This window comes from Corvus brachyrhynchos, unplaced genomic scaffold, assembly GCF_000691975.1.
Source record: "Corvus brachyrhynchos isolate BGI_N302 unplaced genomic scaffold, ASM69197v1 scaffold281, whole genome shotgun sequence".
Classification (NCBI taxonomy): domain Eukaryota; kingdom Metazoa; phylum Chordata; class Aves; order Passeriformes; family Corvidae; genus Corvus; species Corvus brachyrhynchos.
In genome coordinates this window covers 2,950,634-2,962,844 of record NW_008236509.1, presented here as the reverse complement: position 1 = coordinate 2,962,844, position 12,211 = coordinate 2,950,634, and the positions used below count along the sequence as shown (strand labels likewise).

At 36.7% G+C, this 12,211-nt stretch overlaps 1 protein-coding gene across 4 annotated transcripts in view; it reads right to left on the bottom strand.

Annotated features, from left to right (window-relative positions):
* CCDC73 (coiled-coil domain containing 73) overlaps positions 1 to 12,189 on the bottom strand; it is a 58,308-nt gene extending 46,119 nt beyond the window's left edge. For 3 of the 4 annotated variants that reach the window (XM_008644102.2, XM_017726356.1, XM_017726357.1), the window contains exons 1-3: positions 11,881 to 11,937; positions 8,473 to 8,519; positions 1,443 to 1,589 (exon numbers count right to left, since the gene is read on the bottom strand). In XM_008644102.2, coding sequence (XP_008642324.2) covers positions 1,443 to 1,589; positions 8,473 to 8,496 — 171 coding nt within the window. In that variant the 5' untranslated portion in view covers positions 8,497 to 8,519; positions 11,881 to 11,937. Of the gene's footprint in view, positions 1 to 1,442; positions 1,590 to 8,472; positions 8,520 to 11,880; positions 11,938 to 12,080 lie in introns of those variants that run through there. The other variant, XM_017726355.1, reaches the window with a different exon arrangement.
* Positions 12,190 to 12,211: the final 22 nt, after the last annotated feature.

Here is a 12,211-nt window from a genome sequence, read left to right as displayed (position 1 = left end):
TTTTTTTTTAGGGTAGGAAAGCAAAGCTATTTTAGAAACTTAGGACCATGTCTTAACTGTGAAATTGGCTCTTAGCATTTGCATCAATTTTGAAACTAAGACGAACTTTAAGGCAAAAAATTACTCAACCTTCTGAGGCAACTTTTACAAAATCACAGTCACAAACTCTTGTAGTACAGCAGACACAAAACAGGCATAAAAACCCAAAGAAAAATGCCAAAAGATGAAATTCCATGGCACTCTATGAACACTTTAGGCTCTGACCAAGTGCATTAAAAGTGCAATAATAGGTTAACAATGTAAATTCAGCTAAGCGGTCTTATAAAGAAAAGTACACTCTGATTATTATAATAAAAGTTAAATTATTCAGTCTTTACTTTTAATACTGAAATACTTTGACTAGAATAAACATGTAACACAGGTCTGGGGATCACGCCATTGGGGCTTTAACAGTACTGCCCCAATAAAGTACCATCATGCAGCCTGTCTCTTCTTTTTTTTTTTTAATGGCAGTCATTCTTTTGTTTATGGCTTTTAAAGAGAGGATTATAGCATTTCACTTAGATCAAAATAAGCATAAATCAAGCATGTCATCAATACTAATATTTTAAAAGTAATAATACACATCTTTTGAACAGGTCAAAATCATCAGATGAAGAAAAATACACTTTAGGTCTTTCAATATACACAACAGTTCTGAAACACTAAGGGGAGAAATAGAAAAAAATGTTTACACACACACAATTGAAAAAGTAACCACAGAAAAATACAAGTGAAAAATTAACCACAAGAAAACAGAGCTGCCTTTCCCAGCACAGAACCAATTTTACCTTGGTACTACTACAAGATGATTCAACTCATTTCAAAAACAACCCCCCCACCCCCAATCCTCAATACACTATTGTTGTAGGGCTCTAGCTTAATAGTTTAACAATGTAAAAATGGTGAAATAAAGTGTATTTGGTTATCACTGTAGCTCTTTGCCCTCATAGGTAATTCTGAAGGCAGAAGATAACAGCCAAAATCACCACTTTTCTGGCAAATGGCAAATCAATTATGAAATGAGAAAGACTTAGGGACTTGGCATATTTGGATTGTTCCTTTTCATTTTGTATCAAAGGCTGCTCTTAAAGAATAATGAAAGACAATAATTTAATGTAGATCATTTTCTCAATAGTCTGATTATCAACTCTAACAACTTCTTACATTGTTACAGAAAAACCAAATTCATTCCCATACAACCCTGTAGCCTTTGTGCTCTCTACAGGGAAATTTGTAATACACACAATACCTAAACCCATTATATTTTTAAATAAAACCCTGGTTGGTGAATCACTTAAAATTCAACATGAGGTTTAGCGACACTTATGCAGCATTTTCTATGATTACCAACAGAGAGACAGAAACAAGACAAAGACTAAATCCAATATAAAAAAATTTACCCTTCTTATACGAAGTTCTTCTATTGCCTCCAATAAACTTGTTTTAAAGTCTAACAATCGAATGGAAAGTAAAGTCTCTGATGGACTTGGAAGAGTAGAGTCAAGTGCCTGTGCTTTAAAGTCTTCATCCATTCTTTGAGCTTCTTTCTGCAAAATAAAAACAGGCATTTCCTCTCCAGTTTATCTGTAAGAGAATACTCAAACTGCAAAACCTGCAAATATGGAGGCAGATTCTTTTTGCAAAGAGTGAAATTACTACTTATAGATACTATGCAATTACCAATATTTTCATTTTAAAGTAATGTGCAATACTGTAGAAAAAACCAAACAGATATCAGTAATTCACAATATTCCTTTGCTTCTCCTCTTTATTGTTGGCCTGGTTTTAATTTTAAGCAAAAGCTCGATGAGCAGACAGAAGCTCTACAGAAGCAGAGTTTTTTTCCCAGAGTTACTGCCCTGTACTCACATGAAGGTGCTGCAATGAGTACATTGTGCCATGAAAAAGTTGCTGTCTACATTTAAGATGTCAAAGATCACAGGACAGGCTCAATTTTAAAAGACATCTTTAGACTGAAATTAGGGACTTAAGGTAATTTTTGCAGTGTCTGCTTCTGAATTTTAACAAGAAAACTCTGATTCTCTTCCGACAAGATCCTGTATCAAGATGTTGTACTCTAAGCTAGCTACATCAACTGTTGTCAAGCAAGGAGTTATGCTAACAGGAGACCCAGGTGTCTCTGTAAGGACAAAGCAGGTTTGTTAGCAACACCAGAGGTGACTTCAACACTCAGCATTTTATTCACAAAAACATAACAACTGTACGTGTTTCATCTGTTTTTCCCAAATTATATCTTTTTAATCCTTGAGACTGAATTTTCAGCAGTGCACTAGAACACCCGATGCTATCCCTGCCAGAGACACCCCTCGTGTGTTTCTGCGCTAAGAATTACGGAGGCAGGGGTAGAGCACAGGAGTTATGACTGACCTGGCTGCTGCCACAGAACCTCTAGGAAGGAATTCCTGCAGAAAGAGCAGAGACCTGGTCTGTATCATGGGGCCATAACAACTACAAATCAGGGCTCACCACTTTTTCTTCTGTTGTCTAAATAAAACCCTAACACAGATCACATTTAAGCTGCTTGGTCACGGATAATAGATTGACTCCTTGCTTAGCTGCCCCACCACAAAAGTTAATCTGTTAGTAAAACAATGCTTTTGCTAAAACCAAAAAAATCAGGCTCATTTTTGTCTTTCATTTTAAAACATATGACTAATACTGAGCTGTTCAATATGAAGGATATAAATTCTTTGACAGTGTCAAAATGTGTATGTTTGAAGGACTTCTGAAGAGGTAGCAAATAAAGCCGGAATAAGAACCATGTACAAACATGCAGCACTTCAGGCAACAAATCCATTGTGTCAATGTGCCAACATGAATCAGGCATTGTGCAGGCAACCTACAGACATTTTAGATTGAAGCTGTTTGGGTTTTTTTTTAAGTAGTACATTAGGATAAAAGCCCACTACTTATATTTTAGCCAAAGAACTTAGAATAAATGAAGTCCGATTCTCACAAAAGCACATTAAAATATTTTGTTTCTTTCACTCAGGTTTTCAAAATTGTTTCCTTACCGATACTTGTTGTACCACTACATGAAGAACTACCACAAACATCTGATATCAAGTATTGGGAGATGACCATAACTAAAAATCTAAAATGCCAATATTATGCACAATAAATTAGGCACAGAGCCACTTGATTTCACTTTTCATCATGCTAAGGGTAGGATTTTTACAAACATAATGTTAAAACATGACACGTGGTCTAATTCTATTGCTGTCAGCTAGCGTTCCAGGTTTGGAGTTGGAGGAATCCTACAGTGATGAATTTCTACAAGACTGTACAGTTATCAAATGAAGAAGTCTGGAAGCTTGTGTTAGTAAGGGAAAAAATAAGAGTGCTTGTGAAAAACTTGACTCAGAAAAAGGATTCATCCTACAAGACAGGTGCACTTAAAGAAGTGCATTTCAGTTATGAAATGACTTCTGTTCAGGTCAACCAGTAGAAGAATGTACATTAACTGCTACACACTGGGGCTTGTGATTTTCTTTTCCATCACAGAAGCAATCTGAGAATTATTTTCTCAAGGGGATATTTTCAAACTAATGCTATACTCCAAGGAACAGAAGAAGAGGGGCCTCAGGCATCCACAGCTTTCTCTCAGCTCAGTGATCTCAGCAGGAGCACTTGACAAACAAGAGTTCACCTCCCTAATTCGGTGAGTACAGACAAACGCTTTGGTGAGTGAATCTCATTGAGTCTTCACCCATCCCTTCATTGTGACAGTACTGTTTTCTCATGGGCAATTCGTACTCAAGACTGCTTTGCCAAGACTGCCACAAAATGCTTCACAGCCTGCTGCTGAAACCTGCAAGGTTCGGGGGTGTTACACACATTCCTCCTGCCCTCCTCAGAATTCAGTGCCACACACCCCTGCGGTCTCTTCCACCTCTGAGAGATGAAAAAACTCAGTACCTTCCAACGAGTTTACACTGGGCTTGACTAGAAACAAAAATATACAAAATATAATCATGAAGTTTAAAAATAATTTAAATTATCTACATATTAATAAAATACCTACTTTTGGTATCACACATTAATACAACAATCTAGAGCTACTGCAAAGATACATAATAAATGCCCTTCACCACAGAAAATACAAAAAAAATTCTTGTGCAATTAAAGGTATTTCCAAATAGATGCATTTTTACTTTAGCAACTGATATTTCTCAGAATACCTAGAAAATACTTTTTAAAAAATCTAAAGCATACATGTGATAACATTTTAAAAGTGAAAGACTGAAGTTCTTATTTTGAAGCATTTACTATGTTTCCTTTCCTATTACTCGCACTCGCTTTACATTTAACAAAATAAGGACAAAAATTGATTTTTAAAAAGCACGTTAAAAAATCCATTTTAACACAATTTTAAGTGCCATAAAGGGCTTTATATCTTTGAAAAGCACTTATTAAAAATTACATCTTAAATACCCTGCACTAGAAAGTAAGTTAGCCTATAAGCCTGATAGGGGTCAGGGTAATAACACAGAATGAACAAATTACACTGTCATTCCACTTAAATTATTTAAGTTATTTAATTTGACCTGTAGATAGTCTCTTGTCTTCTCATCATGCCTGACTTTTAAGTGGGAGGTCTTCATTCATGATGATCCTTTAATGGAAGCAAAGCTTTCTCCATTTAACCCATGGTGTTATCAATCATGTACAGGGATAAATGAGGCTGTAAGATTTTGCCAGTATCACAAATGACACTGTGACCTGAGGCCAACATCTTTATTTGCTTCTCCAGTGATTCACTTCAGCAGATATTAACCAATTTTATAATCCATGAAAGGCAAAATTAAAGGACACCATCCATAAAACAGAATAATTCCTATCAGCAACAAAGTGATGTCTGTATTATCTTATAAATTATATGGCCATACAGTGTGGTAATGTAATGAAGTAAAGATGGTAATAATCAAATGCCTAGGGCAAATGCTAATATGCATTTAATCACACAGCATGAAGCCATTTGTCACTACAGTTGAATGCATGTGTACATAAAATACATGAGTCACGTCCTTATTGTTATAGTATAACAGCATCAATTTCACACTATCACTTTACCACAATAACAACTGCAGGGTTTGATATTAACTAAAACATTCAAACGCCAGAAGTGCGACCAAGAGCAATATCTTACAAAAACTGCTTGGAAATATCTTCCCCCTACTATTTAACTTAACACATTCCAATATTGCATGTGTGCAGAATTTGATAGTATTTCTCTACAAAACCCCCTTCAGGTACATTTTTGCAACACCCTCAGTTTCTTTTTAGAAACAGGGTAATTTATGGCATTTCAGTAGAGGCTGGACCACTTTTTAAGGCTGTATCTACCTTAATAAATAATAATTATTTTATTTGTTTATCAGTACTTACCTACACACAAGGAGACAAAACATCTGCCCCAACATAACCTAAGATGTTTGCAAATGCTGCCTCCAGAAAAATTACACTGAAGCATAAGTATTAAATTCTGTGCTTAGTGAAACACAGGAATGAAAATATTAATGGACAAACTTTACCTGCTTAAGTCTAGTAACTTCTTATCAAAGGGATGGCCATAAAAACGTGCCTGTCCCCACCAGAGGCAGATACACAAGTTGTAAGAATCAACACTATCACCTCTGAATTTTGGATGCAGCCCACTAAAGCCGACATTTTAGCTGTAAGAAAAATTTCTAGGACTATTTGTGAAAAACAGTACAAAAGTTTAGCAACTGAAATGAATTCATCCAGGTACACAGGGCACACAATACACCCATATACACAGTTGTGTCCTGTCAAGAGCCAGAATTTAAATCTAAATATGCTGAGTTACTCTATGGTCAAGATGTTAGTGCTGCTGTGGAACCATCAAGTCAGATTACAGCATAACACGTATGCTCTGGATTTTTGTCATGTTAAACTGAAGACTATAAAATACTGTTTGCTTTTAAGTAAAATTATTTTTAAAATATTTATACACAAAAATGGCACAGTATGACTGAATTTTATACAAGACATCCTAAGTATTATAAATAAACAAATAATCCCCCTACACAGGATAAGGTTCCCTTTATGATCATGAAAGACTGAAATACATTTAGTGGCTCTGCCTGTTTGATAAAAAACAAAATAGTAAGTCTTACATACATTTTCATTTTTCAAGGAAATGTCTTTTTGATACAGTTCAAACATCTTCGTGTATTGGAGAGAACTAAAAGCAGATTTGTCTAGAATCCATTGTTATATCAAAAAAAATAAAAACTAGATAAATCCTTAAGTTTTGTTATAATTTTCTGAAGTTATAGCTCACATGTAAGTTTAGGAACTAGAAAACAAGTAGCCAGCTGTACAAAAGGAGCATAAAAGCCCAGACTCCATGATTCTGCTAGGAAGAGCTCACCTGAAAGCACTAGGAAAACAAATCAGATGTTCATCATTTTCCAGATTCCACGCATCATGTTTGCCTCACATGAGCCAGGTGGGATTCCTGAATAATAAGAAAACCTACTGGCACACAGTGCCATAAAATGTGGACAGTAAGACAACTGGGTGCATGGCCTCTGTAAAGACAGCTACAGAAAAGATGTCTAGAATAAGATAGATTTTTGAAGAACCATTGCTAAGAACCTGTATGTAAAGGTTTAGGTGGCTTAACATGTATTTTACTAGGTCTTTAATTTTTTGGGCTCAATTTGATTTAAAATAATAATTTTTTAAGGCAGCTTTATCCCTATCACAATTGGTGAGCTTTTTTTCTACTTTAGATCCAGAGATTTTCTGTAGGTAGGGTTATTTATCTTTAAACTTTTACAGGCTGAAAAATACTGTATGCAGATATGTTTGATCTTGCCTTACTTGATTTTTCAATTTAGGGATTTATAGACAAATGTTATTTTTCATTTTCTCCTCCATCCCACATCGTCCTACAAGAATTATACCATCTTTGTTAGAAAAACAGAAATTTGTGCACACCAGACAACACTCAAACCCAACCAGCTCACTGGATTTGCCCACCCAAATTTGTCCATCTGTACAGCTCCAGAAGTACAAATCTTCTGAGCTGTGGAAGAGCCACCACGCCAGGAGCTGCTTTCAGGGTCCAGAGGGCTAAAAGTGGTGTAATGAGGAACACACCCTCTTCAGTGAGCTGTGCTGAGTTAATTCTCTGCTTTGTTTCCTTTGAGGTCGTGTCTTTGGCCAGTTCTTTCAGGTTTTAGTTGAGAGTGGCTCCATTCACACGTACAAATCAAAGCAAACAATCTAAACCCTTCACAAGAATGCAGGTGCTGGGAAAGGCAGCGATACCTCTAGTAATTCCAGAAATTAATCTCTGTATACAACAGGGGGCTATTTAACAAAAATTCTTCCTTCCTAAAAGGGCATCTGCCATGCAACTTGTATTTTAAAGATGCTGCTCTATGGTTTTTATTAAAAATATCACTGTATTTACTTATCTGCAATTATGATGATCTACAAATCATTATAACATCATACAAGACAAAAAAAAATACTTCCTTCACAGTTCTCAAAAACTTTAGAAGTTAATCACTTTTCAAAAAATCCCCAAACTTCTCAAGTTTTCAAAAATGGATTGCCAATCTTATAAGACAGTTTGTTCTAACAGCCAAGATCAATACACCGGTGTTGTGGTGTTCATTTACAAACAATTATGGTCTTCCTAAACTAGAACATCAAGATGTGGACTCTTTAAAAAGACACAAAACCAGAAGAAAATAAAAATCTAATATTTGTATTTTTGTAGTCAGATCATATAAAATCAAAAATCATTTGAAGGAGGGATGAGGCAGACTTGTGGTTTTTGAATGCAGAAGATTATAGGATTTTTAAAAATTTTACAGTAAATCAGGTAACACTGTCAATGCAAAGTTCTTATTTTAAAGAACTGCCTTATACTCATTTTATTATAAATACTGTTTTATACCAAAGTTCCATAGAGTCTTCTTTTATTCATATATTATATAAGCCCACACAACGTAAGAACACCTGTCCCAGGTCGTGCAAAAGGTCCTTCTACCTCAAAGTCTCATCAACAACAAACAAGAATCCAGTTAAAACTCTCTTCTAGTGAATTAAAGTGAACAGTAATTCTCTTCCTTGACCTTGCAACTAGAGGATTTTTAAATTAGCCCAGAGCACAAATTTGGATTGTGGGTTGCTTTTTATCCTGTAAGAGTCAAGTACAACATTACCACCAGTGCGCAATTTAAGTGTGGACAATACACCTTCAGAGAGTGCTGGAACCAGACTGTTCAGGGCTTTTCTGGAGAACATTCTCCAAACTTTTACTGGTGGATTAATAATATTTTTCTGTACCTACTCTCAATAAGTTGCTCAATATACCCTTTTCCATGTTCTTTCCTATATTTTGAGTTTATATTTTTATTAGCTTACCTTAGCATCACAGGACAGAAACATCCAGAGGACTCATGACAGAAATTCTGAAACAGAGTCAAAGGCTGTTAGTAAAGAAAATAAAGATTATGGTTTTTTGCCACTCTAGCAGCTGAAGGCTTAAAATAACAGATTTATTCTGTATAATAGATATCCTACAATTCAGCACAGCTTACCCAAGGAAAAGATTTGTGAACATGCTAGTGCTTCTTGTTTTCCAAAGATAAAGCAGTCCTAGTCACATCAAACTCTCCTTATCTCTGGTACTAGCAGTTTCTGACCGAAAATCAATGGCATTTGTTTAACTTTTAGATAAGTGTAAAGATTTTAAGTGTGGAAGCTGTACACTTGTTCTGAAGTTACCTTTGTCAAAGCCTAGGAAAGTATTGTGTCCTTTTGGGGTGGGAGACCAACACTATCCCCATAAGAGAGCAGAACAATTGTCCTTAAAAACCTGCTTTAGAGTCTTTGCTGACAAAACCATCATTAGATAGCAGTAATCTGAAACAATCTGCTTGATGACATAATGCTTTCCAAAGTCTCAGATTTTAACAGAATTGTGGAAAAAGCATTAAACAAAGAACTCTCAGCTGCTAGAACCCTTAGGTTTTCTTTGTCAAGAAGCAGTGGGTCTTGGTTGCTTGTTTTGCTTTTCGCAATTTCCTAGAAGCTTTTAAGTGGATTTTTTACTTTTATTTTCCTTTTTTTTCTTCTTCACATTTCCAGTTCTGTTTTGACATGTGAATGAAAAAAAAAACAACAAAAAAGGAAAGCTGAACAACACATTCCTGAGAAGACCAAACTGATGACCCAGAAAGCATATGGGAAAGTCCCTCTGAGAGCCTTTTTTTATTCAGTCTGCAATACTTCATGTTGATGCGATAATAGGGGTTCCAAGCAATTACTGCACTGCTCCGAATCAGCTTCTGAGATCATAATGCAGTAAAGATTAATCCCACCAAGTACAGAGCTATAGCAAATGTAACTTGAAGGGTGACTTTTTAAAGAATTTTTTCAGTTACTCAAAAGTCTGTATTAGCTACCTGTTGAATTCTGGATGAAATTAAAAAGACTGGACCTGCTTGCCCCAGTACTGCATTGCTTGAGATCTGCATTTTCCCACCCCAGTGCAAGAGGTTTCCTTCAGTAATCTGAATTCTTTTGATGAAAACATATAATTTTACACAAGCTAGCCAGCATGTTCCAAAAACAGGTGTTTAAAATTTTTATATCATATAAGTTGGTTAGTAGGGCTAACACAGATCTATTATCAGGATCCTTACTTTCTGTAATCAAAAATAATTACATATTATACTGTATTTGTCTTTCATAGGACAATACTATGGTAAGACCGTAAATAATAACTAAGATCTTTTCAACCACAAGTACAATATTACTAATAAACTAGAAAAAGATACCTTAACTCATTTCACCTCAAATTAAAAGAGGAAACCATAGACAGCAACACTCTGATTAAGACTGTAAACTGTTTTCTCCTTACAACATGTTTGTATGAGGGATTAAGTTCTTCTCCCTAGCCTTTCAATCCTAGTATTTTTCAATATTTAGTCAGCATCCTTCCAGCTATTAGTATAGAGATACTAAGTGTTCAAGAGATTAACAGAAGCCAGGTTTACCCAAATTTTACAGGCACAGAATAAAACTAGAGGTGTTTTAGAGAACCCAAAAGCAGTTTGTGTCCGTTTCAAACACCATGCTGCCACCTAGTCGACAACCAACCGAACTGTGCTCTCCTGGCTGCACTGCAATTACAGCTACAGCCACGGAATAAAAAATCAAACTGCTTTCCAAAAAAGCTTAGTGCAAGACTAAGTTACCAGAAGGACTTAGAGCTCCATCTAAATTCCCTGTCCAGCAGCAGTGGCCTGCCAGCACAAAGCAAGTACAACTGCAGCTCTCAGTTGGAACATGTCACTCACTGCAAGAAGAGTGGATGTGTTCAGGAAGAATTCCCATGTGGTAGCTGTTACTTGTCATAGTTATAGTTGTGAAATCCCTATACCAAGAGTAAACAAGGAAATAATTAGACTCGGTGCCACCAAGTAGGGGATCAGTCTAAAATTATATAATATTAACGTTAAACAAATTTATGCTGTGTCAACAAGTTCTGGCACTACTGATATTTAACCTCCTTCCAGTAGTTTGGAGGTATCTATTTTGTATTCAGAAAGAACTGATTTCCCTGAAGGCTGGTTTGGTTCCATTTTTTTATCCTCTGTCTTCCTTTAAATGTGTCTGACAAGCATTATTTTTTCCTCCACAAACCATTCCTCAACACAACCTATACTAACATGGCTATTAAATATTTGGTATCCCTACGGTAAAGCTTCAAAAGGAATTATATTTTCATCTCAATGGGGCATAATATATGGAAATTATTTCTTTGCTGCCTGAGTATCATGGAAAATGTCAATATTAGTGACAAAAATCCACTCTCATAATAGGAAAAATTTCCTACTTCTTTATATCTGCATCTCACTATAGGTTGGAGTAAGGATGTCCCTGCAGCACCAGGTTTGGAACAGCTCCCACAGACGGCCAAGAACGGCAGGAGAAGACAAGGAGCAGCCTTGCACCAGAACACAAGGTTATATAGCTCCTCTCCATGACACAGAATCCCCAAAATCTCGGAACAGCGGAGACTGAAGAGAGCAGGCAGGAGCTCTCCTCCCTCTTTGGGTACCCAGCCTAACACACGATCAACAGGTACAGGATTTTTGCAGAACAGAAGGCAGGATGCATGAGCTTTCTGTAAAGGTGCCTTAGAAGACCATAATTACACTACATTGTGATAAAAACTTGAATGCAAAAGACGTAAGAAATCAAAAAACAACAACACTTTTAAGACAACATAAATATACTGAACACGGTCCTTTTAGACATCTTTTTCATGTTAGCCTTCACCATGACTATGAGCGATATGAATGAGAACTTACTAGAAATCCTCAGTAAATCTGGATGTCTTACATATTTGCTTTAATTCCTAACTGAATGACAAATTAAAACTTTCCCAATTTTGCAGCTCAAAACACTCTACTGTTGCCTACACAGTTAGTCATTTTTTTCAGATAAAACATATATTGCCCACACTGACAGAGGAGAGATGTCCTGGGTGTTCACGTATTTTCCTCACGGATCTGTGGCACGACAAAACTGTTCATATGCCCAGAGGCAAGCCGCCTAGCTAAATTAAATTAGTATTTCCATACTCTGGACGGGGCATTGCATAAACAATCCATACAAAAAGCAAGACAATCAGCCAAACATATTAAAAAGTAAAGAAACCGCTCGCTTCGGGGCAGGCCCAAGGTGTTAACAGCGCTGTGGCCACCTAGGAGCAGCTGGAAAACGGCTTTTTTCAAAAAAGACAAATAAAACTCCACACACCTCATTTTTCCCAGTTCCCCCGGTGCAGAGGCAGGGTATTCTCCAGCAGGACCAAAAAAGCAAGACAATCAGCCAAACATATTAAAAAGTAAAGAAACCGCTCGCTTCGGGGCAGGCCCAAGGTGTTAACAGCGCTGTGGCCACCTAGGAGCAGCTGGAAAACGGCTTTTTTCAAAAAAGACAAATAAAACTCCACACACCTCATTTTTCCCAGTTCCCCCGGTGCAGAGGCAGGGTATTCTCCAGCAGGACCAGCACCGAGCTCTTGCCCCGCACTCCGGGCAGCAGCCGCTGCTGCAGTGCGAACCTCCACGGCAGCGGGGCCCGCGCC